Genomic DNA, 25,149 nt, shown 5'->3' on the forward strand with positions numbered 1-25,149 from the left:
GTCCTGTATTAGATTCAACACTTCTCTCAGCTCCATGCATTTCCCCCAAAGCTAGCTCCTACAAATGGCTCCTCTCTCATATTCTCGCTTTCAGCGGGACAGTCCTGATTTGAGGGTTGGCTTACTCAGCACTGGGATGGAAAACAGCATATCCTTGCTGGAGCTGATGTCACAGGCTTTGCCACTCCTAGCATTTTCCTAGGCATGTCTGCATTTTCCCTGTCAGTCCCAGCATTTTTCCTGAGACGCCTGTATTTTTGTTAGCACTCCCAACAAATGTCTGGTTCCTATGCCCTTATGCCTACTTCCTGTCAATCCAGGGGCATAACTCCCAGAGGCAATGGAGGCTCCAAGCCCTGGAGGGGCACCTGCATGTAAAGCAGCAACTGTGGGTTTACAGCGAGATCCAAGTGTGACCACTGCTCTCGCATTGGAGCTCTGCGGCGCACCTGTAGTTAATTGTCTATACCAGGAGCCCTGCTAACATCTGCATTAGGGGACAGGATGGCTCCTGCCTGGTACCACTCACTCTGCACTGCAGCATGAATGCTTCTGGACTCTGAGAGGATAAGCACAGGTGAATGTTGACACACCCCAATTTTTGAGATGGGGGCACCAAACTCCAACTTGTGACTGAGATGAATTTACATCCCTGTGTCAATCACTGTGCGAACGGCCAGTGATCAGAAAAAGTTGCAGGAGTTCATTGCTGGCGGGCGTAGCGTACGTGCATTATGGTCTATATGCATGTGCAGTTCATCGGTAATTTGCAGCTGTGCGGAGATGTCTGAATCAGACCCTGTACCTGTATTAGTCTTTTCTTTGATTTTTATTTTAAATCACCGTGATCACAGACTAAAACACCTAAGCCAAACCTAAAAACAGGTAAACCAAAACCCTGCTTTTTTCAGACTAATCTAAAGGTTTGATAAATGGTGAGTCCTGTATATGATGTCACTAAAATAAAAATTTAGGGAAACTGTCCATTTATTTTCATTTTAGTCATGTAATTAACATTGTGCAGCCATGTTGTCATTCCACCAATTGTTCTGATCTGGACAGCATCTCATATCCTACACCAAGGCTCTTATTCAGATCTGATCGCAGTACAAATTTGTTCTCAAAATGGGCAAAACCATGTGCACTGCAGGTGGGGCAGATGTAACATGTATTGAGAGAGTTAGATTTGTGTGAGTTATTTTGTTTCTGTGCAGGGTAAATACTGGCTGCATTATTTTTACACTGCAGTTTAGATTTCAGTTTCAACACACCCCACCCAAATATAATTCTCTCTGCACATGTTACATCTGCCCCACCTACAGTGCACATGGTTTGGCCCATTTTGAGAACAAATTTGTACTTCAAATTTGTACTCAGATCTGAATAAGAGCCCAAATCCGTGTCCGAGTACCACGTAAACAAAGGGTCATGTGACCTGTAGCAGTAAGTGTATGCTCAGTATATGTGGTACATTACCCTGTATATATTTTGTTATATATTTGTATATATTGTTGTATATAATATTTTTTTATATAAAATACCACACTATTTGTTCAGTGACTGATAATTATGATTGATAATTATGCTAATACTGTTTTATGCTTTTTTTCAGGCAAGTGAAAATCGCCGTCTCCTTTCTGCATTTAAGGGCTTACTGGATGACTTCCGATCGGAGTTACGGGATGAATCTACAGACAGGCATGAGTTCCAGCAGCGCTTTGCAAATGATAAAGCTGCTTGGGAAGTGGAAGAAACAGAACTAAGATGTCGCCTGGAACAGGTATTATAGCCATCAGTGCTTAGGGGAGAAAGGGTACTACAGTATGAGATGGCATTGTCACCTTAAACTTATTTGAAATCACTTTTCAGTTCATCCTTTATTAGATTACGTGCATTGCATGCTCACTGCTGTCTGTGTTCATTACTGCCCTTTTATATGACTTTTGCACCAAAATTCTGGATCTAACCCAGGATTTTGAACATGTTAAGGTGGGAACACGCTATATGATCTCATTAATGATATGCATGATAACAACATAGTTTCCAATATCATCAAAGCTTGCAGCTTACCGAGTCCGAGAGGGCCTGTCCTGCCGCCCACCAAACCACTGACCCCCCCGCCCCACCGTATCCCCTTGCAACCATGCGAGGGGATGTGTCACGAAGACAAATCCCCTCCCATGCAGTCCCTGATGGTGGGGGAGTAGCAGCAGTGAGCTCCCAATAGGTAGGTTTTCTGCAAATTTACAAATTCCCAGTGGAAACAAGAGTGGGCGATCCAGAGTACAAACTGAGTAGCACACATGCAGAGACAACTTACGCGTTTCACAGCTATCTGCTGCTTTCTCAAAGGTGATTTGATCTGAACACAGGTAGGGTTTAAATACCCTCCAAACTAGCATTATGTCACTCACCTGATGCAGGTAACTAGTATGTGACATAATGCTTGTTTGTTTGCGGCAAAGAAAATCTTCTTGGATGAATGCCACCTCCTTAAAGGCCCGGTACATTGACCTCATGAGTGAATCAACGTTCTAATCAAATGTATTCATCCTTTTGAGGAAACAACAGAAATTTCAGTACTGGTGAACTCAGTGGGTGACTATCCATTTTCAATATCATATATTGTTTACCATTTGAATGTAAGTGCATGTCACAGTCTTAATTGTTTTTATAATATAACTTTTATTATATTGTTTTTTATATTAAATATGTTAATGTATGGTCACATGCCTGATGTGTAGCGCAGTCTTATTTCTTCCTGTATTTTGTCACTTTCTATTGGGTCTGACCACCCAATATCTCTAGACTGCTACTTGGCCCAGCACACTCATACCAAGCGCCTTTCCTCTCAATATCTTTATATCAAACCCCATTAGCTTCCACAATACAGGGGACCCCTATGTCCTTTTCACCCCCAGATTTTTGGAACCAGGACTTGTCCAATAGAAAATAATGTTGGTAGATTTCCGTGTTGTAGTGGTGCCTATGGAAAGTCCTGCTGACTTTGACCAATGGTATATTGATTCATACATCACGTATATTTTCAACAGTATTGTTGTTCGTATTTGAGCAAACTCTGCTATGTTTTGTGTTTTGTAAATTACTGGGATGCCTATGACAGCCGAGAATTCACTCTCAAATCAACACTAATGTTGGAAAATTTTACCCCTGTGTATCTGACTGGTCGCATCTCTTGTGGCCAGATCAGAAAAAGGCATTGCAACTTATGCAACATGCCAAGCAAACAGTTAAATAAAAGGGATCATTAAAAAGTGATAATTATGCTTTGCAATAATAAAAAATAAAATGTCTTCAGTTCATTCTATCTATATTGTACTACTTAGTATGTGGCAGCTCTGTAAATACCAGCTAATGACAACTAAAATCAATCCTACCACTAGATAGTCTGACAAATATTTCTTAATTAAATATGAAGTAGAACATCCACATAATAAACTTTTATGAATGAGGACATGTTAGCGCTCAAGATATAAAAGATCCACAAAGCAAGGCTGTGTCTGTCTGCACAAATGTGCCTACAGGGAAGAGATTACTGAGACAGGGCAAGATTAAATAGAGATTACAAACCAGATTAACCTCATTTCTCTACTTCAAACCAAAGTGCACTATACTAGGAAATAAATCCTTTCCTACAGCCTGTACACTCTTACATCTAATCTGAAGCCTATGATTATGGGGATTCTGAGGTGAGAGCCACTGGTATACCCGGCTGTAATGTCTTAATTTCCACTTTTATAACAAGTGTTACAGATATAAAAGAATTAGCCCAATAATCTGCATTATAAAGGGAAAGATTTAATAAAAAACCTATTTTGACATATGACTATGAGCATAATCCTTTTGTCATAATCAATTCAGTTCTCGTAACATGTGAACAGCCTAGTGCCTTAGAGATGACATCATCTCCAAGCGCCGGGACGGCCGATCACCCCACCGGGATCGCTGATCGTCCCGCTGGGGGCAAGCCCAGCACGAAGGCAAGCTCCAGCCCCCGTCTGCGAGGTGAATGAATGTTGCACACAGGCATCCATTCACCTCCTCCCTGCCTCTGCTGCTGTCTGCAGACTACAGTAGACAACTGCGTAGGCTGTGTGCGCCCCCGCCCTACCTCGGGCGCTGTGGTCCGGAGGTTGGGCTTCCCCCATTGCTGTAAACGGGAGACGGGTCGGATGACCCGGCATACCAGTTTACACTGCCCTCTACACAGGTCCTGCCCGTGTTCTAAACTGGTGAGGACCTGGGTAGAAGTCCTCTGTAAAGGGACACGGGTTACCCCTTTTACACCGCCGCTGACCTGGGTCCACAAGGTAAAACCCGGATTTTTGCGACGGTGTAAAATGGGTATTAGTCATGTCTGGGTACTTACCGGCAGTTACCGGCCACCATTTGAACACCTATTTCTCTGTATCAGATGCTAATTTTACCAGCTTATAGATCTAAAATAACATGGGGAACACACATTTTGTTGACGCAGATGTTTGGAGCCTTTTGAGTTATTTTGAGGTTGTAGATTCTGAAAATTACTTTAGTTTTTATCAATCAGGTCTGCTTATAAAGATATAACATATCTGTACAAATGTATACATTTATACATATTGTATTATGACTAATGAATGCCAATCAAATGAAGGTACGAAGGTCTATCCTGATAAGCCTAGAAGTCAAACAACAAAAGTTTCTCCATTGAGATATGTTGCTGAAACCGTGTTTCTGTGATTTCATGTGATGATGACTTTCGCTGTGGGTGCTTCAACATTCGTCCTCCATTATATGCGCATCCATTGTCCATATTATCATTCATCCGTGGTCCTTATTTCTTTGTAAAACTGGACACCCTGTTCATTGCTGATATCATCAAGACAATGTAGAAATGGATCCAAATGACCATGGTGGCAATGCACTTTGATGCTCATGTTACAACCAAGTGTACCGAAATACATTTTCTCCATGAGTTCAGTGTAGTTAGGGGTCTTGTAGATTCCAAGTACACAAACACTAACAGAACATCAGCAAGCATATATAATTATAAGAATGGGTAATGACATCAGCAATATCTCAAAAGCTAGATCTCCTAGAACTAAATGGATGGTATTTTTGGAATCGGCCACACACAGGTACCCCGAATTAGATCTAAAATTTCAGGCACCACATAACCTTATAACTTTCAACATTGCAGTTGACTTTATGAGTATCAACATTGTCATTGTGGACCTTTTGACTACATCAAAATATATATATAATTCAAATGAGTTCCCTACCACAGAGACACAATTTATGGCACCCTTATGTCAGCGGCCAGGTAGTCTACCACTATGTTTGTGTACTGTAGAAAACAAATGCAGAACAACCAGACAAAACACCCAAGCTCTACAAAGATAGGTCATTGCTGCCGACCTTTGAAGCGGGACAGATTAGGAGACTTTATGGGGAATTGTCTAACCCCCGATGGTTCATGCAGCTTCTCCTCTCCAACCTTCTCCCATAGAGGAGAGACAAGCAGAATGCAGGAGATCTGCCCACTTTTCCATTAGTGCTGAGGACTGGCCAAAAAAGCCTCTGATGCTTCTGGCACTTGCGGAAGAGTAGGCAATTATGAGATAGGTCGTAGTTGTAATTAAACTATTGGCTCCTGTTAGACAGAAATGGTAAATACCTTGCTATAGTATTTCATTATGCCAATGTCCAGAAAGTCCTGATTGGTGTCTCTATAGCAGGTGTTTCTTATAATTCAGTCTTTTTAGTAGTAGCGTGGTTATTCCATCTAGCATTCGCGTCATTTTGTCAGCTTTAAACATTTATGTGGAAAATAGATTAACTGGATGACTGTAATATCTGGAACAAGATCATTTCATACAGACCTACAGATGCTGGCTGATTATGAGGTGTTAGGATTATAAATCAATTTGTATTCTACCTAAAACTGGGTGTTCCCTGAGGCAGACATTGCGTCTGCTTATAGTGTGAGATCATGTTTCCTGCATTTACCATATGCGGTATTCAGTGCGTTCAGTGCAAGACGAGACATGTGTCATGAAGATTAGTTTCATATTTCTAGATCTGCTTAAAGTGTTCCTAATTGGAAACAATTTAGATATTAAAGAATAAATCCTTCTGCCGTCCCACCAATAGGAATCAGCATTCTGTAGCTATATAGTAAGTACAAAGTATTAGTAGACTTCTGGTGATACCGTTTTTTTATATTGTTCTCCCGTAATGTCACTCTGCCAACACAACAAATTGTGTAATTACTAAACAGTGACAGTACATTCATGCAGAGTCGTGTGATTGATAACCCTACGAGTTTCCATGTAGCAGTGAAACATACACTTATATGCTACACTACCATCTTGAAAGACCGGCAATAGCTGTAACCTGTTGGATGACACTGCTCTTCTGTGACCTCTGTAAGCCTCAGATGTGAAAAACAACAAGGGTGTGGAGCGCTAATGAGCTGAATGGATCAATAGAGTATTACAATTAATTTATTATTGTTATAGTAAAATATAAGAAATAAAAATTAAACAATTATATCTCAACAGTTGTAGAAATAATATAAGTAAACAGTCAATTAAAGTTCATGTGGGACAGTTGGAAATTGTATGCTTATGCACTTTAGCGATCCCTCTGGTCACTTTGCTTATGTGATGTCATATGACTCCTGAGACAGTCCGTGCTTAAGGGTAATGGGAATCCATAGACCTGGCAGGATAATTCTGTCTAATAAGCCTCAGATGTGGCTCATAATTTACTACAGATGTGCAGGTTCAGATTTACTCGTTTTTTTTGCCAAATAATTGCAAGTTCAGATTTTTCCTATTGGCTTTCGGCTGTCACGTGTTTTGGATAGCCAGTAAGATCCCGTTCTGAGAACCGAGCAAATCCAGGTAAAACCAAACCCACACTTCTCCTGGAACAGAGACATGGTGCAGGAATACTGGGGAGCAATCACGCCGCTAGGCAGTCATCAGCTCTTGATTAATCCGGTGTTCGGATCTAACGTTGTGTCATGAGGTCACTGCGCATTATAATATCACGTTACGTCTGCCCCACCTGCAGTGCACATGGTTTTGTCCATTAGAGAGAGAATTTGTTTTTGCAAGTGAACCAGAATCACGCCCATATTCCGCAGCGCTTTACAGAGAATATTTGAACATTCACATCAGTCCCTGCCTCAGTGGAGCTTACAATCTATACTCCCTACCACATGTACAGGCACGCACATACATTCTAGGGTTAATTTTGTTGGGAGCCAATTAGCCTACCAGTATATTTTTGGAATGTGGGAGGAAACCGGAGTACCCGGAGTAAACCCACACAAGCATGGGGAGAATATACAAACTCTGCACAGTTAGGGCCATGGTGGGAATGGAACCCATGACCTCAGTGCTGTGAGACAGTAATGCTGACCATTACACCGTTTGTACTGCCTCATATATGTATTGGCAGCCTACAGTATGTGCCTAGTTTACCACCAGTCACCATTATCAGCATGAATTTGCACCTGCCTTGTAACAGATGGAAAAGGTACACCTCCTACCTGGCACATTTGTACAGAATTACTGATCTGTGTGAGAGAAACATGCATGAACATGCACTTACTGGCGGGATGCGTTTGGCAGGTCGACAGTCCATATGTGACATAGACACTAATATATGACATAGACACCAAAAAAAGCATGTTTACCCTTTCCATGTCGACCTATTGCTTCTGTCGACTTTTTGACCTAAGTTATGTTGATCCTTTTCATGTGTGATCTATGGCCTGTCAACCAATAGTGGACGATCTATTGGCTATGGACCTTATTACTGTCAACTCTATGACCATACCCCTTACTGACATTGGCCTATGTCACAATGTCTTTCTCTGCCCCATTCTGTATCACCAGTTATGAAAAGTAATCACCACAGACCATAATATAGAGCCGCAGTCCCATTCACATCAGAGATCACTATGTTGCCCCATCTCTGAGGGATACATCTTCCTGCAGGGCTGCATCATACTGTCAGTGTAACACCTCAGGATGAGCTTACCCTGGTTTATGAGCAGAGTACTTGAGCTTATTGGGCAGAGTTAGCTTCACAGATCCTTCAGACATATCTAAAGTCATCTCCAACTCGTTTCTTGCAAGGATATTTTTTGCTGTAAACATTAGTTCTTTCATGTCCGTGTGTCTGCCGCACTGTCGTCCTAGTTATCTCAGAGGTATAATAGCACTTGCATTCAGATACCTTAGAGATTCATTTATGACCCATTAATATGTGGAGATGAAGCAATTGTAGAATATATATAACACATATATATAATACATTGGAGCACTCCCATACCCCACATATCCATCTTCTTATGCAGGCCCATTATATCACAGGTGAGTGTTTGATCACAGACTGTATTTGTACATACAGTATCTGTAAAGGTAAAAAGTCACGTCAGCATATACAGCGCTGCTTACTGTCGCAGATTCACTATCCCCTGCAGCTACATAATCACCGTGTGTTTGCCATGTGATACTGTACTGTGCAGCTGCGACAGCACATAACCAGTATCTACGGATGAGACCCTCTAGGATTATTGATCTCCATGGAAGTACAATCAGCACAAACTGATTAAGCTTTTAAGTGATTTCTGCTCCAAAAGCAGCACAAAGTAGGGCTGGTGCTGAGCTGGAAGTAAAGAAAGTATTGTACTACCTAATTCTGTTTGGCAAGGTGCTTAAGGAGTCATCTAAGAAAAAATTCAATTTTTTTGTTTTTTGTTTTGCTACAATGTTTGTACTAAAATCATTAAAAAACGATTACAGGCGGTTCCGGCAGCGGGATGTGAAGCTGCGTGTGAGAGAAGCTCCGCTGCCAGACCGGCCCTCATACCCGATTCAAGGCTGATCCACCCTCCATTTACAGCAGCGCTACCCACCCTCACTACCCGGAGACCCCCAGACCCGCATGGACAGGTTTCTGGAGGGGATGCCCGGATCCAGAGCCCGCACAAGCAGAGTGAAACCCACGCCGCCCGCCACATCCAAGATGGCGCTGAGCGCCGAAAAGACGCGCACCGCAGCCCCACAGCTATCTCCTCTGCCACAGAGACAGAAGGCAGGGTGGTAGAATGTTTTAAGGATATGGCAGATTTGAAGCCTATAGTTAGACAGCAATCCAAGGACCTCCTATACCTCTACAACAAAGTACAGGACTTAGAGAACAGGTCCAGGAGACAAAACCTAAGGATTGTGGTGCTGCCGGAGTCGATTAAGGGCCCTGACTTGGCACAATTTATTAAAATAAAGCTCCCTGAGATTTTAGGCATACAAGACCGCTGCAATGATATGGTCATAGAGCGCGCCCATAGACTGGGACCCCTGAGATCACAGGGCGACACCAAACCGAGAACGGTCATATTTAAGACACTTAACTATTTGCACAAGGAGTTAATTTGGTCCACTTCACGCAGAACCAGAGACCTCACCTGGGAGGGACACTCCATTCTTATATTCCAAGATTATACTGCGGAACTGTCCAAACAAAGAAGAGAGTTTTCCCCAGTTTGTGCAGTCTAATTAAGATGGAATGGAAATTTGCACTCCTTTACCCTGCGAGATTGAGAATCTTTGATGGGACTACACACAAGGATTTCCTGAGCGCACGTGACGCCGAGCAATACCTCATGGAGGAACATAGCGCCGGGCAGCAGACGGATCGAATGTCTGATTGTGATTGACTCCCAAATTCTGGTTGAGGGTTGATTACCCCCACTTATGTTTTCTCCCCATGCCTACCAGACTCACTGTGGACGGTCCTCTCCCCCATAAACACACTCTACCAGCCTATTCCACAGGCGCTATACCTTAAGATCTGTATAACCAAGACTCAGGCTGAAGATAGAGAGTCGCTTCAGGAACCCCTCCCCCCCTTCCCCAGTGGCAACGTGAACCTGGGGCTCTGCACCTAAGTGGTACACTAATGATGCGCTGTTTCCCATTGTTCGCTATTTACTTGGGCCGGTAGGCACAGGAGCCTACGGCGGTTATATTTGATAAGATGTGTTTTTCTCTCCATATGAGAGACGGAAGTTTGCCATTAAGGCTGATTAGATGTATGTTTGTTTTATATGTTAAATTTTCTTGTGATATTCCCCCCCCACACCCCCGCACCCTCCAGAGAATGAGGTTGATAACACCAGGAAGTTAGAATATGTTTGTGCCGATGCTGGGTCATGTGCAGCCCGGGAACACCCCCCTCGGTCAAAAACATGGCACTTAACATAGCCAGCTGGAACGTAGGCGGGATTAACTCGCCTGTTAAGAGAAAGAGGATCCTTGTATATCTTAACAAATTGAAGATGGACTTAGTGTTCATACAAGAATCTCACCTTATGCCTCAAGAGGTGGTTAAGCTTAATATGTTAAGATGGAGGCTCTTAGCCTCAGCGTCATACTTGTCAAAAGCAAGAGGTGTATTGATATTAGCCAGGAATCACCTGGATATAGAGGTGGTTAAGGAAATTGTTGACCCACAGGGTCGTTATATATTGTGCCACATAAAATATGACCAACAGGAACTGATCTGCATTAATGTTTATGCCCCCAACCAATACTCCCCCCCCCCCCCTTTTTCAGAAAATGAATTACTATTTTGGCCCCCTTCTCCCACTTACCTATAGTCCTTTGTGGTGACATGAACCTTGTATCCTCTAACCAACTAGACAGACAAATCCACACTACCACCCCCCGTAAGCTGCCTAAGCTAGGCATTCCTGAACTATGTGAGCAGTTACATATGCTAGACACATGGAGAACTCTCCACCCAACAGAAATCAACTTCTCTTGCCTTTCAGCAGCCACCGGGAGAATGTCCCGAATAGATTATGTCCTCGTTTCTCACTATCTCTTCCCCAAGGTAGAACAAGCTGAGATGGCCCCAGTGGTGATTTCTGACCATGCCTTAGTCTATATAAAATTACACCTATCTAAGAAACAGCCCTCCTCGATGTCTTGGAGATGCCCACCAGCACTAGCATCATCAGCCCACCTTAGAGAACAAGTTAAAAACGCATGGGATAATTACGCCAAAAACAATGTCGAAACGGCTGAGACAGACCCCCTATTGTTCTGGCAGGCGTCCAAGGCCACCATCAGGGGAGAACTGATCTCCCATATGGCCTATTTAAAAAAGAAAACAAGGCAGGAGCAACTGACTGCTCAAATCTTCCTTTCCGACGCGTTACGGAGCTTTAGGAGCTCTCCCTCACCCCCCACGAAAGCCAAGTACCTAGCTGCCAAAGCCTCTTACGAAGGCACAATAGAAAAAGCACAAATGCTGTATTCCTTCAACAAAAGGTCACGCTTCCACAGATATGGAAACAAGCCCAGCAAATTACTCTCCCTTCTCCGGGGTCAGAGACCCCCGGCCACTATTCGTCCCCTCCGCAAACCAGACAGCTCTCTGTCTACCTCTAATGCCCAAACTGCCCAAGTACTTTGCGAATTTTACACAACCCTATATTCAGAACCCACCTCAGACCACACTAAATCTGCTAAATTCTGGGAGAACCTTACATTGCCTCAGATAACAGATAGTGACGCAGAAAGCCTGGTCAAAGAGATTACCCAAGAGGAGGTCTCTAGAGCCCTATCTAACATCAAATTAGGGAAGGCACCGGGCCCAGATGGCCTGACGCCCAAATATTATAGGTTATTAGCACCAAAACTGACCCCGACCCTTACCAAAGTGTTTAACAGGATTTTATCCTCCAACACAGTCCCAGATTATTTCAATACCGCCACACTGCGTGTAATCCCAAAACCAGGGAGAGATTTGTCCTTACCAAGCTCGTACAGGCCAATATCGCTCCTTAACATTGATTATAAGTTACTTATGAAAATTTTAGCTGAACGCCTGAAACAAATACTCCCCAAAATAATACACAGGGATCAGACCGGTTTTGTAATGGGGCGCAACTCGGTCACAAATATAAAAAGAGTATTGACTGCAATTCATGCTTCCCAGGGCGCCGTGTCGGGGCCCCCCAGGGCGATACTGTCGCTGGACGCGGAGAAGGCCTTCGACATGGTGCACTGGGAGCATCTCCATAACACACTGAGACGGTTTTCAATCCCAGAGAAATTCATAGACTGTATATCTTCCCTCTACAGAGGAGCTTCATCTAGGATCTTATGTAATGGCCTTCTGTCAAACCCCTTCCCTATCTTGCGGGGAACAAGGCAGGGATGTCCCCTGTCCCCTCTCTTATTTGCCCTCGCATTAGAACCCCTCGCAGTCACACTCAGAGAATCCCCAGAATACCAGGGCATCCAAATTCGCAACATAGACTTACGCGTGTCTCTATTCGCGGATGATATGCTCTTATTCACATCACATCCACAACACGCCATCCCGGTGATATTCCAGACTTTACAAGATTTTGGGAGCTTTTCAGGATACAAAGTAAATGTAGACAAATCATAACTTCTACCCATCCAGGGACCTCCCCCAAACTTCCCGACGGACACCGCCCTCCACGCCATAAAAATACAGCACACACAAATTAAATATCTGGGCATCCAAATACCATGTAAATTACCTGACCTATATAAACGCAACTTCCCCCCAGTTATCTCAAAGATTATAGATACCCTCTCCAATTGGAAAACCCTCCCTCTATCCCTTCTAGGGAGAGTAGAGGTGGTAAAATCAGTAATCTTTCCTAGACTAATGTACCCAATGCAGATGCTCCCTATTAAAATTACTCAGGCAGATTGTAAAATATTGACCCAAGCATGCACTAAGTTCATTTGGGGAAACAAGAAACCAAGAATCTCCCTGGCCAAACTACAACAGCCCCGGGCCGATGGAGGACTAGGCCTCCCAGACATACGCAACTACACCAACTCCCTACTAGCCCGCTTTGCGGTGGGATGGCTGAGAGAGATAGATGCTTACTCCCTTTTAGATCTAGATAGTGCCCTTCTACATCCTTACTCTCCTGCCGCACTTATACATCTAAAGAAAAAACAGATCCCACCTCACATATACCAAAACCCCTTGTTTCGGGATATTCATGAAGCCTGGCAAACGGTCTGCTATAAGTCAGGCATAGACCCCTCCATCTCAGAATGGATGCCTATATGTGGAAACCCCCTGTTCCCAATGGGAATCAATAATCCTATCTTTAACCGTTTACAAAACAAGGGACTGAAGTTAATATCGCAGGTATTTGACCCTGGGGGAAAAATCCTCCCCTTCCCGGTATTAAGAGACCAATATGGTTTGCCCTCCAATGCTCTTTTTTCAATAATCCAACTACAGCATTTTGTTGCCTCTTTATCCCCCCGCAATATAGTAGAAGCCCCCCAATCTCTCCTCCACTCCTGGGCAGACAAGATTTATAATGTGTCTTTTAAACCAAAAATGATGTACAAGGTACTTCAAAACAGCACTTTATTAACCCTACATGACAAAATAAAAGATGCATGGCTGCGGGATCTCCCATTGACACAAACTGCAGATATTTTTGGACACTATGAGTCTTCGATGCGAATCCTCCAGTCATCCACTCTGCAGGAGGTTCATTTTCGGGTAGTTCATAGAGCTTATATGTCGCAGAAACAGAGAAGCCATTTTGTCCCTGACGAAACAGGCAAATGTTTAAAATGTGGTTTTCACTCGGCTACTTTTGCCCACAATTTCTGGACCTGCGGACATATAAAAAAGTTATGGTTTAAAATATTATATTTTATAGAAAAAAGGTTTTCATTGAAACTAAACCTACTACCTGTCCCGATCCTATTCCTCAATTTTGAGAAATGGGATATCCCCCCCTCCCAGAGTCATCTAATCCCATTCCTCACAATCCTCTTCACTGCGGCAAAAAAGGCCATTTTAAAGTCATGGACATCCCGCCATACCCCTACATTAGCAGAGGTGGAAGAACTGCTTAATAGCTATATGGCATACGACAGGTATAACTCCATACACTCCAGCCAAATGATCTCTGGCACATTTCTGCGAAAATGGGAGCCTTACATCCATACAAAACCCCAGGTTGACCAAGACAATCTGTTGAGTGCATTGGATATCCATTACTGCAGTGGTAGAGATGTGAACTAGGGTTGAAGACAACCATCTACCCCTCTAACCTCGCCCCTTCCCCTCTCCCATTTTAGCAGTGCATGTGTTGTGAATTTGCTACTATGACCTTTTGCTACACAACCTGTAACCATGATAATCTAGATGCACAGAACTCTCATGGAAAATGTATCAAATGATGTTTCACTCATTCTCTAAACAGTGAGTGCGTCCATTAAAATGGTGAGGCTCTCCACAAAATCCAGCAGACTCGCTGCATTTGCGGCGAACCTCGCCACTTAAGGGAATCAAGGATGGCTTGCTTTTGGCGAGGAAAAGCCATCCTTGTCGAACAAACCCCCTTGCCGGCTGCATTGAATACCCCTTATAGATGAATAGTTTTGCAATGACTTTTCATGCATTTTCTCCCTGAATATGCATCTTATACACGTCACTATATGGGTAAAATGCACAGCAGCCTCAGTAAATGATGATATAACTACACTTTGTATGTGACTGCAGATGGCTCTTCATGTGAAATACTAAATTATAGTGTTTTCCAGGAAAACACTGTAATGTAGCAGTTCATGTGCAGATATAGCCAAGGTCACACACAGAATATATGCATGCCACATATCACTTTATTCTGCAATGTCTGTTTGTACATCTTAATGGAATAGTGATGTGAATAAGACACTTTTTTTTTGGGGGGGGGGGGGGGGGGAGAGCTGTGGCTCTCATGCTCTCTGTGTGCCTTGACTCATTACATACAGAAGCTAGATGAGGAAGGACTCATCTCTACTAAGCCTTGGGGAGAGATAAAGTAGAGAGAGAGAATTACTAACCAATCAGCTATTAAGTGTAATTTTTTCAAACACAGCCTGTAACATGGAAGATATACATTGATTGGTTTTTCCTTTGGCAACTTTATCACTCTCTAAATGGGCAATATGCATGATAAGGATAGTTAACGACATAACTGTGCGTACAATTAAGTGTGAACACATAATATCATTGCACACTCTCACGGATCATTAACAATAAGCCCAATTGTCTGAACTTGCCGTCCAATCTGAAAATATTGCCAGTGACTGCCATTTTGGTGGGGTCCCGGTGACGAAACTTCATTAATGATATCGTTCAGTGTTTACCTGCAGGATGTTCATTTTCATGACACTGCTGATATCATTAACGAGATTGCTGATGCTGCATATTGGGGGGTACAAAAACGGTAATTAACCAGTATTATACCGTTTAAAACATGCAATGTGAAAGGGGTAAAACTTGCTCTGACCTGGTTAAAGAAACTTTTCAAAAACCGGGTCAAAGCACGTTTTGCAGTGTGAAAGCAGTATAACTCTCTGCACGTTACATCTGCCCCACCTGCAGTGCACATGGTTTTGTCCATTAAAGAAGGAATTTGCTTTTGCAAACCAAGCAGAATCAGGCTCATGTAACATTGTGTTCAGACCATTAGGCATAATACATCTCCCCTTCTGTTTTCTGTGCATCTATTCTGTACTGAGCTAATAGCACATTAGCACGTACAATCTTCTGCTTATCCTCAAATGCCACCATCTTGCCCCAAGCCTAAATGTTGTGCCATAAATCTTGTTTCACTTGTTGTGAGATGCACGGCTTGTCCAAGGCTTGTTTTTCTCTATTTAGCAGGGGGTTTGAATCACAGGAAGGACCTCTAATGTGCAATGACAGTATGATTCACATAGAAATCAGCGACCACTGCCTATATCCATTCGCTTTCCATTCAACATGTGGTGACCTATATGGCATTTGTCCACATTCCACTAAATTTAATGCCAAATGAGGGACTTCTTTATTGCTGAAATGCTGCTTATTTCACCCTGGATCACCCAGCAAGAGATTGTACATTGGTGCTACCTTTATTTAAAAGTCTCAGGTGTTTATTTTTGTAAATTCTAATTATTGGGCATATAGTTTGCCTTTTAATTGATTGCTACTATAAAATATCTTCCAAACTGGCTGGGTCTGGCCAATGCCTGCAGTACACAGGCTATTGCTCCCATAAGTCTGATGTACAGTACCTGTCTACATGGTGTATAGGAATTAGGTTGTTGTGAGTTTACATTTTTGCAATCCAACTTTTTTCTTTTCTCTTTGCACAGTATGAAGTGAGGCGGCCAAGAGTGCCTGGAGACATGAGTCCCATTGAGATGCAGTCACCCTTTGATCATGAGCGAGAGGAGTACAAGAAACGGCTTGCTGAGAGCCACACGTTGGTGATGGATCTGCGTAGGCAGGAGCAGCAGAATGACAAGAACTGGACCCGGGAGAGAGCAGAGCTGTTGGATCGGCTTGACAGGGAAAGATGTGAATGGGAAAAGCAAAGAAAGGTTTTTCTGAGGAAAATAGAGCAGGTAACTTTTACATAATCATATACTTAATGGTCTATTAAACCGTGTAAACTTTATTTTAGGAACTGCAACGCATCTTTATTTGGAGCTGAAGGAACTCTCTGCAGTTCGTGTGCAGTCTTTGGCATATTACCCGCACAGCCATGTTGTCTGTTGAGTTCCCCAGCAGGACATGTGGATATAATGAGTAAAACACTGTTTATAAGAAATCATCACTACAGTGAATTACATTACAAACCACGATTAATCTGGAAAATACATTTAGTGATTGGGGACCTGTATCCATCTTACCGGGAATACTGAAATGGAAGAGTTGTCATCTCCCACTCATCTTCATTATTTGCACCCCTGCAAGTGTCTGGAGGCACCCCAGGGAGCCTAGGCACACAGTTTGGGAACCACTGCTATATGGTCAAATCAAATGAGTTTTGCATACCGTTCGATTCGATACCGATTAGACCCCAATTGAATCGGGGTCGAATCACAAGCAATATCACACCATGTGTACCCACTATAATGGTCTGTACACACAGTACAATTTACCCTTTGATTAGTCAAAATCGAATCGTTATCGCATAGACATCGAATGGAGCTCAAACATGTTTTTAAGCTTTTGATCCCAATACGATGCCGATGCGCGCTCCCGTTCAGCTGAAATCGAAAAGCCAAGTAGACTGTGCAGAAATGACTATATAGTGCAGACTGTGTGTGTATGTGTGTGCGTGTACATGTGGTAGGGAATATAGATTGTAAGCTTCTCTGGGGCAGGGACTGATGTGAATATTCTCTGATAAGCGCTGCAGAATATGTGTGCGCTATATAAGAAACTGTTAATAAATAAATAATTTGCTGCATTGTCTATTTGGCTTTTCGATTTCAGCTGAAAGGGAGCGCACATCGAATCAGGATCGAAAGCTTAAAAAACATGTTCAGTCTCCATTCGATGTCTATGCGTTACCAATTCGATTTTGACTATGTAGTCAAAATCAAAGGGTAAATTGCACCATGTGTACACACCATTGGTCGAATAGCAAAGGTATCTCATAGTGTGTACACACCACATAAATGGAGAGCTGTACAAACTGAAAACTACTACAGGTAATCACACAGGCAAGTAAAAACCAGGCCCATAAGTATAATGCTGTGTACACACGGGGGTGATAGGGGCTGAAATTGCTGGAAATATGGTCGCAGGTGACCACATTGCCAGTGATGGGAGTGTGCCCCGGCGATAAATCGCCGGGTGCGCGCTCCCGTTTTCAGCCCCTTTCTAATCGCAAGCTCCTGCGACCAGCTGATTACCTCTGCGGCACCGCCGGCAGAGGTTCCCTTTCATCAGCGACCATCTCTGATGAAAAGGAGAAACTGAGCAATATATTGCTAGCAATATATGGCTGAGCAATATATCTCCCCCGTGTGTACGGGGCTTAAGAAGAGGTCAGGACAGGCATTAGACAGATACCTAAGAAGCAGTCACATGAGATTCTTGACAGCATAACTTGTATTCAAGCACTCGGTGTGGAGAGACCGATTGCTATGATGTAAGCTTACACCGAATTGCTTCTGACACTAATTCTCAGACAAATTGAGGATTTACACTTTGTGTGCTTCCCATTTTCGTTATTTATTTTAAACAGCACCAGCCAGGTAATTTCAAAGGGCCCATTAATTTTATTGATAGTTCTACATATACGCATACTAGAAACACCATTTAAATGAGTCTTCAAACAGCTTTACCGCCAATGCAGCTTCGATTTTATTTAAATTCATGGAAAATAGTTGCAAACTGTCTTTTGACTAAAACACGTGGATCAGCGAGTAATCCACGGGTATTCCGACCATGCCGATTTTGACTTCAGTCGAATAATCCGCTCTTGGATTGAATAGGTCAAATGTAAATTTGACCGAAAATTTATGAAAGTGCCAATTTTCAAACTGTCAGAAAACTCCACATGGGATGAATACCCCCACTGTCAGCTGCTGTGTATGAGATCTGTCTGTGTATTTTTGCCTGTAGCTTGCATTTCTGAAGTAGGTATGAAAAATACAAGTGCCTATGTAGAGTGAAATAGATCTTTTACTGTCAATATTTAGAGAAACGGTACCGGGAAAGAGCAGTATCTGTTGCTGCTACTAAATAGCTCCTTGTCTCAAAGAGGCACTATGAAATGATTACCTGTAGGGTAACAATTGCTTCATTTGCATCATTTCCTGCACCACTATGTTTACTATCTGTAATTGCAATTCCAGTATTACCCAGAATAATGAACATCATGTGCAGTCATGTGAGCATATGTATCTTTCCATTGCAGCTCCAAAGAGAACCAGCACCCAGAAGAGCAGAAATCTTCCTTGGAGACCAAGGTGATGGTTGCAGCCTACAGTACTCAGCCAATACTCCTCTACATGCGTCACAGCCACATGGAGCCAGGTCTTTCTCTGACTCGGATGATATGCAGTTTGAGGACCAGTTACTGCCTAAGCTGAAGGGGACTGACCGCTGTTCTGCCTCTGAGAACCTCTTTCTTGATGCACTGTCTCTGGATTCCACCAACGAAGCTGAGTTACCCCAGCCTCGCAAACTGGAGCGTGATAAGTTCTCCACTGAGGTAATGCGCCTTTTCTCTTGTTGCCGTATCTTTGACCACAACGTGTAGCATTCTGTGGCTCATGATACAGGAAAAGGATGGCACATAACATACAGTATGTCGCTGCTGTCATACATCTCAGTCACGTTTATTATGTGTGAAATAACCTCTGACCTCTGATGCCTTCGTGTGTGTGCTCATTTCTTTTGACATTCCATTCAGATTTGTACTTTATACTCTTTTATTTTGTTATTACTGAAAGCTATTTCTGTTTTTCCAAATAAACTGGATAGTAACATCACATTGCAGATTTCTTAAAGGGTTTTTGTCTCAGATTTCATAGAAAGTATGTAGAAATATGCTATTAATCTAAAATCATTATCCTTACACACCTGTGACCTGGGATACAGTTACTCACAAACATTTACACACTGTTCTATCACAAGTGAAGTTTACAAAACACTAATCGATTGCCAGGGCCACATCTCTGGGGCCCATTGAAGCCCCAAGCCTTGTGCTAAGCATTTGCTTTGCTGGGTTTGTGACAAACGTTTTGAAAGTCAAAAAGTCCTGTCACTAAAGAGGGTATATTTATTTATTTTATTTATTAACAGTTTCTTATATAGCACAAACATTTTCCGCAGCGCTTTACAGAGAATAGTTGAACATTCACATCAGTCCTTGCCCCCAGTGAAGCTTACAATCTATATTCCTTACCACATGTACACACACACACACACACAGAGATTCTAGGTGTAATAGCCAAATAACCTACCAGTATATTTTTGGATGGTGAGAGGAAACCGGAGTACCCGGAGGAAACCTACGCAAGTATGGGGAGAATATACAAACTCCACACAGTGAGGATTATGGTGGGAATCAAACCCATGACCTCAGTGCTGTAAAGCAGTAATGCTATCCACTACACCATCCGCATATTATCACCATTTCTTCGCATCCTCAATTAATTTGTCCAATAATTAAAGAAAGAAGTTTGGAAAACATGTAGTGCACATAAGCGTACTATAGCTAATGGCAAATTGAGCCCTTGTACTTACAAACGCCATTTGTCTTTCCATGTATAACCAGCCACCTCTTGCTGACAACGTGTTTTCCCACATTGTTATGTAAAATAGAGAAAGGTGCAAAGAGCACTGCAAATATTTATTTTGGGCAGAATCTTAATTAAGTTATACACCAAGATTTCTGACACTGTTCCACAATGGACTCTGCTGTCTTCATGCAGTAAATGAAATAAATGTCTGTTCTAACATTGTCAATGCTAAATAATGCTGTAACTATCTTGCTTATTATTGCAGGAAGATATACAAAAAGGAGGTTTGCAGAGGTAAGTATTTCCACCACAACATCCCTAAATAAACAAATGTGTTTCCATTTTGTTTACATGACAATAAATGACCTGCACCCTCCCATTTTGTGGAATTAGCAGTGGAGTCTGTTTTAGCTGTGTGTGCTTTTCCAGTTGTCATGCATGTTTGCCCGTTCTGTAGCACGTGCCTGTTTCAGGAGTGAGACACGTTTCTAAATGACTACATGCCCTTTGTTTTATAGGGTCATGTCTGTTTCCTCCATGTCTGAATTTCATCGATTAATGGAGAGCTCTCCTTTCCTTCCTGACAAGAGCTTAGATCTTTCTGGTGACAAGGATGAATTAACTCCCCCATTGTCTCCCGATGATCTGAAGTACATTGAAGAATTTAACAAGAATTGGGATTACAGTAATGGGGGCCAGGGTGATAATATCACGAGGATAAGTGGGGAAAGAGCGGGAAATGAGAAAGTTGAATCTGAACCAGGCTCTGAAACATTCCAGTCTTCTTCATGGTTTCTTACCACTAGTGTAACTATGACAACAAACACACTGACAAACCCAGAACATTGTCAAAAGCAGTCCCCCCAAAGCCACAATGTAGCAGAAAGAATAGGGGTTATGGTCTTCAAAAGTCCTCCCATGGTCCATAAGTTTGATAAGCCTTCCACTAATAGCAATGAAGAAAATAACGTAGACTCAGATTTACTTTTTTCTGCGACCAAAGCCAAAGGGAATATTTCCGAAGCAAAAAATGGTGCCACAGAGGTGTTTAGGAAATATCCATGTGATCTTAATAAACACCACAAAGACTTAATAGAAAGCAGTCTACATCCAATGGACCGACCTGTTTGCACTACCGTCAGCTTTGCTTCTTCTCTGCACAATATAGCATTGTCAAGAAACATGAGTGATGACATGAAAGAAGTTGCTTACTCTGTTAGGAATGCTATCCGAACAAATTCTACAGAATATCAGTCCAGAGATATTGCTTGTCAAACTAATGGGTTAAAGAGTAAAGGAACACAGACTACTCAAACCATTAGTATTGGCTTGCAAACAGAGGCTTTACGAAGCATCACCAGCAGTCCACACAAGTGTCTGACTCCAAGGGGAGGTTCTACACCTATATCATCACCTTCGCGTCTGAGGAACCGGCAGGTAGCTCCAGCTATTGAAAAGGTGCAAGCAAAGTTTGAGCGCAGTTGTTGTTCTCCTAAATACGGTTCTCCAAAACCACAGAAGAAAGTTCTTCCCAAAGCAGATCAGTCAAATAATCGATCGACATCAGGTACTTCTCAGAAAGGATTTAATGAGTCTGCATGGGCTCGATCAACAACGACTAGAGAGAGCCCTGTTCACACTACAATCAACGATGGTCTTTCAAGTCTGTTTAATATTATAGATCATAGCCCAGTAAATTGTGACCATTTACAAAAAGTGTCAAGGCCAAGTAGTCGATCACGGTCAGCAGAAAACCGGTCAGAATTTGGGACAATGCCTGAATTCTACATGGATGATAGGGGAAGATCACCAAGTCCTGTTCGCATAACTATAGAGCTACAAAGAGATCTGTACACTGAGATCAGTACCAGCAGACAAGACCTCTCTACTCCACCAAGTTACTCACTGACAGAAAATACTGCCAGGATCCTCAGTAAGAAAATATTAGAAGATCAAAGACAAACACCAAACAGTCCAACTATAGGTTATAGAGACCACACTGCTACGGAACTGTTAAAAATTGAACAAGGATCTATTGAGGTAAGAGCTTCCATTTACATTTTATCTTTTGTATTAGGATAAGGTTAAATAATCCATTTTTCAGGGAGGAGAATTAAGACCCTTGTAACTGTACAAAGCAATGTAACCCATGCAAATCAATTAATTAGATGTTTTTATTTGTAAACCTTTCTACCGTATTCATTTGACGCTATCTGATTGGTTGTCATTTCTGCACAGTTGTGTTTTTACAATTTTAGAATAAATATTTGTATTTTGTTTTTGAAATCTGTTGACTTTCTGTGCAAGTGTCTCGATTTATAGAGGTTTGCACTGGCCATTCACAATGAAAGTAAACCACATGTTGGTTTCAGGTAGACTCAAATTGCATAGTAGAAACCTTCCCTAATTGTTTTTAAGTGCAGTATATTATTGTGTATTCAGAACATAAAGTGTGGGCTGCTAAACATATTTATTTCCATGCTTGATTTATTGGCAGGGTTTAAAACCGTAGTCAGGCATGCAATCCTTGTTTAATGTGACCATCAACTTGTTTAGACTGTAACTCCCTCTACAAGCTCCACAGTCCAGAAATACCCCCTCCACCCCACTCTCCAGACAATCCATTCTCCAGATGTTATGAAAGTTTGGAATCTGCATGGGAACAGATAGAATATGTAATGTAGCTGGTTGGACAAACCTTGTCACCCAGTGAGCTTCAACAGACACCTTTAGACGAGTCTCTTTAAGATTCAGAATTCTCCACAATGTTAAACTTATAGAAAGAGAGAGGTTATATGTAGTCACCACGGGGATTGGTGGCAGGCTCAGTGTTCTCTTCATTGTGGTGAGAATTTAAGAAAAACTTTTATTTGGATTGGAAATTGATTTTAAACCTTAAGATTGCATTGAGACACTTTTCTAATTGTTACCAGTAACTATAGTAATACTGTAGAAATAGCACTGACTTGGACAATGATGCCTTCCGCAAATGGAAAAGTTCTGACTAGTTTTCAGGCAGCATAGGAACAAGCTAAAGTATCATAGCTGCTACACTAATTGCTTATTGCAAATAGTGGATTTCTGCAGACTTTGTCATGTCTCTGTTGGCTGAGCTTGTAACAGTATAGTCCATCTCCGGAAGTTACATCGCTTACACTTCTTTTAGTGGAGAACAGTTTACATCTAGGTGTTCATTACACAAGAAAGCAGCACACATTGCTGAAATGGAAAAAATACAGTACTGTAATGTGCAGGAATATATTTTCTCTTGTATAATGAATGTCATGATCATTGTTGTTGTTTAGTGCAATGATAATATTGTATGTATGGCTGACTTACTGTAAATCAAAGCAAAAGCTGACAGCCGTACAAAACCTCTGGTAACCAGAATATTGTAACATGACAGTATTAATTAATGAGAATTCATTTGATACATGATGCTGATTATTAAATCAGTTCTCATTCATTAATTATGTCAGGTTACAATCATTCTATTTACCTGTGGTTTTGTACTGCTAATAGCTTTGGTTTTGATATACAGTAAAGGTCCATGCACACTGGGTGACTATGCCCAGCGTGTATGGACAGCAATGATCACTAAACACTGAGCGGATTTCCCCCTGCCCGGCGCCGTTAGCAGGGAGAGGATGGCTTTGCATAGCGCAGTGCTATACAAAGCCATCCTCAAAGCCTCCGGTATTACCAGCAGATGAACGGCTTTCCCGGCGATGATGCAGGAGCGTGCATCACCGCTCATCGCTCATCTCCGGGGCATACACACTGGGCGGCTTTCCCCCTGCCTGGCGCCGTTAGCGGGGAGAGGATGGCTTTGTATAGCGCAGTGCTATGCAAAGCCATCCTCAAAGCCTCTGGTAGTACCAGCAGATGAACGGCTTTTCCGGCGATGATGCGGGAGCGTGCATCACCGCTCATCGCTCATCTCCGGGGCATACACACTGGGCGGCTTTCCCCCTGCCCGGTGTCGTTAGCGGGGAGAGAATGGCTTTGCTTTGCATAGCGCAGTGCTATGCAAAGCCATCCTCAAAGCCTCAGGTATTACCAGCAGATGAACGGCTTTCCCGGCAATGATGCGGGAGCGTGCATCACCGCTCATCGCTCATCTCCGGGGCATACACACTGAGCGGATTTCCCCCTGCCCGGCGTCGTTAGCGAGGAGAGGATGGCTTTGCATAGCGCAGTGCTATGCAAAGCCATCCTCAAAGCCTCTTGTAGTACCAGCAGATGAACGGCTTTCCCGGCAATGATGCGGAGTGTGCATCACCGCTCATCTCCGGGGCATACACACTGGGCGGCTTTGAACTTAAAGCCGCTCAAACTTGCTGTTTTGAGCAGCTTTCAGCTCAAAGTCACCCAGTGTGTATGGGCCTTAAGCCAGCCATACAGATGTAGCTCATCTATCCCTGATCGCCACAACTCACTTCTGTGTGTTGTGCCAAATCCGTACTCATGGCTCGGAATCGCCATACTGCTCAATGCGTTTCTATGCACTGTGGAAGCAAATTATTTGCATGCGCACGGCAAAGGGATCACGCCACTCGCCACAGGAGTCACATGTGTGGTAGTTGAGTGCGGCTACATCTGAACATACAGAATGCAACAATATATCAACCTTTTAACCCTATGAGCCGTAGACACAATTGTCATAGGCATTCTCGAAAACTTACATCCACATTTAGGTTGTTTGTTTGTATAGCAATATGACCCCAATCACCATACAAGTCATAATAATCTAACAATAATCATTTTCAGTGCATAATAACTACAGCATTCAGCTACTCAATAGGAAATAGAGTCTGAGGTTGCCAGGAGACTGATATGATGGAGCTGTCAGGGGAAGCCCCTTCTTGCCTCTGGCCCATAACCCTTTGCAGATATTGACACAGCAGTGCTCTCCTGATACCTTACACACCATAACATTGAGCAGTGCAAGTAAGAACACAATTGGCCAAATGTAATAAGCGTTGAAAAGTGATAAAATGAAGAGTGATAAACCACCAGCCAATCGGCTCCT

General features: G+C 42.7%; 1 protein-coding gene across 5 annotated transcripts in view; it reads left to right on the forward strand.

Moving 5' to 3' along the window:
* MTCL1 (microtubule crosslinking factor 1) overlaps positions 1-25,149 on the forward strand; it is a 176,724-nt gene that overhangs the window by 141,566 nt on the left and 10,009 nt on the right. For all 5 annotated transcript variants that reach the window (XM_083187622.1, XM_083187623.1, XM_083187624.1 and 2 more), the window contains 5 exons: positions 1,613-1,780; positions 16,227-16,478; positions 18,788-19,084; positions 20,383-20,411; positions 20,636-22,157. In XM_083187622.1, the coding sequence (XP_083043748.1) occupies positions 1,613-1,780; positions 16,227-16,478; positions 18,788-19,084; positions 20,383-20,411; positions 20,636-22,157 (2,268 nt within the window). The remainder of the gene's footprint in view (positions 1-1,612; positions 1,781-16,226; positions 16,479-18,787; positions 19,085-20,382; positions 20,412-20,635; positions 22,158-25,149) is intronic.

The sequence above is a fragment of the Crinia signifera genome, chromosome 5 (assembly GCF_055691185.1).
Source record: "Crinia signifera chromosome 5, ASM5569118v1, whole genome shotgun sequence".
Classification (NCBI taxonomy): domain Eukaryota; kingdom Metazoa; phylum Chordata; class Amphibia; order Anura; family Myobatrachidae; genus Crinia; species Crinia signifera.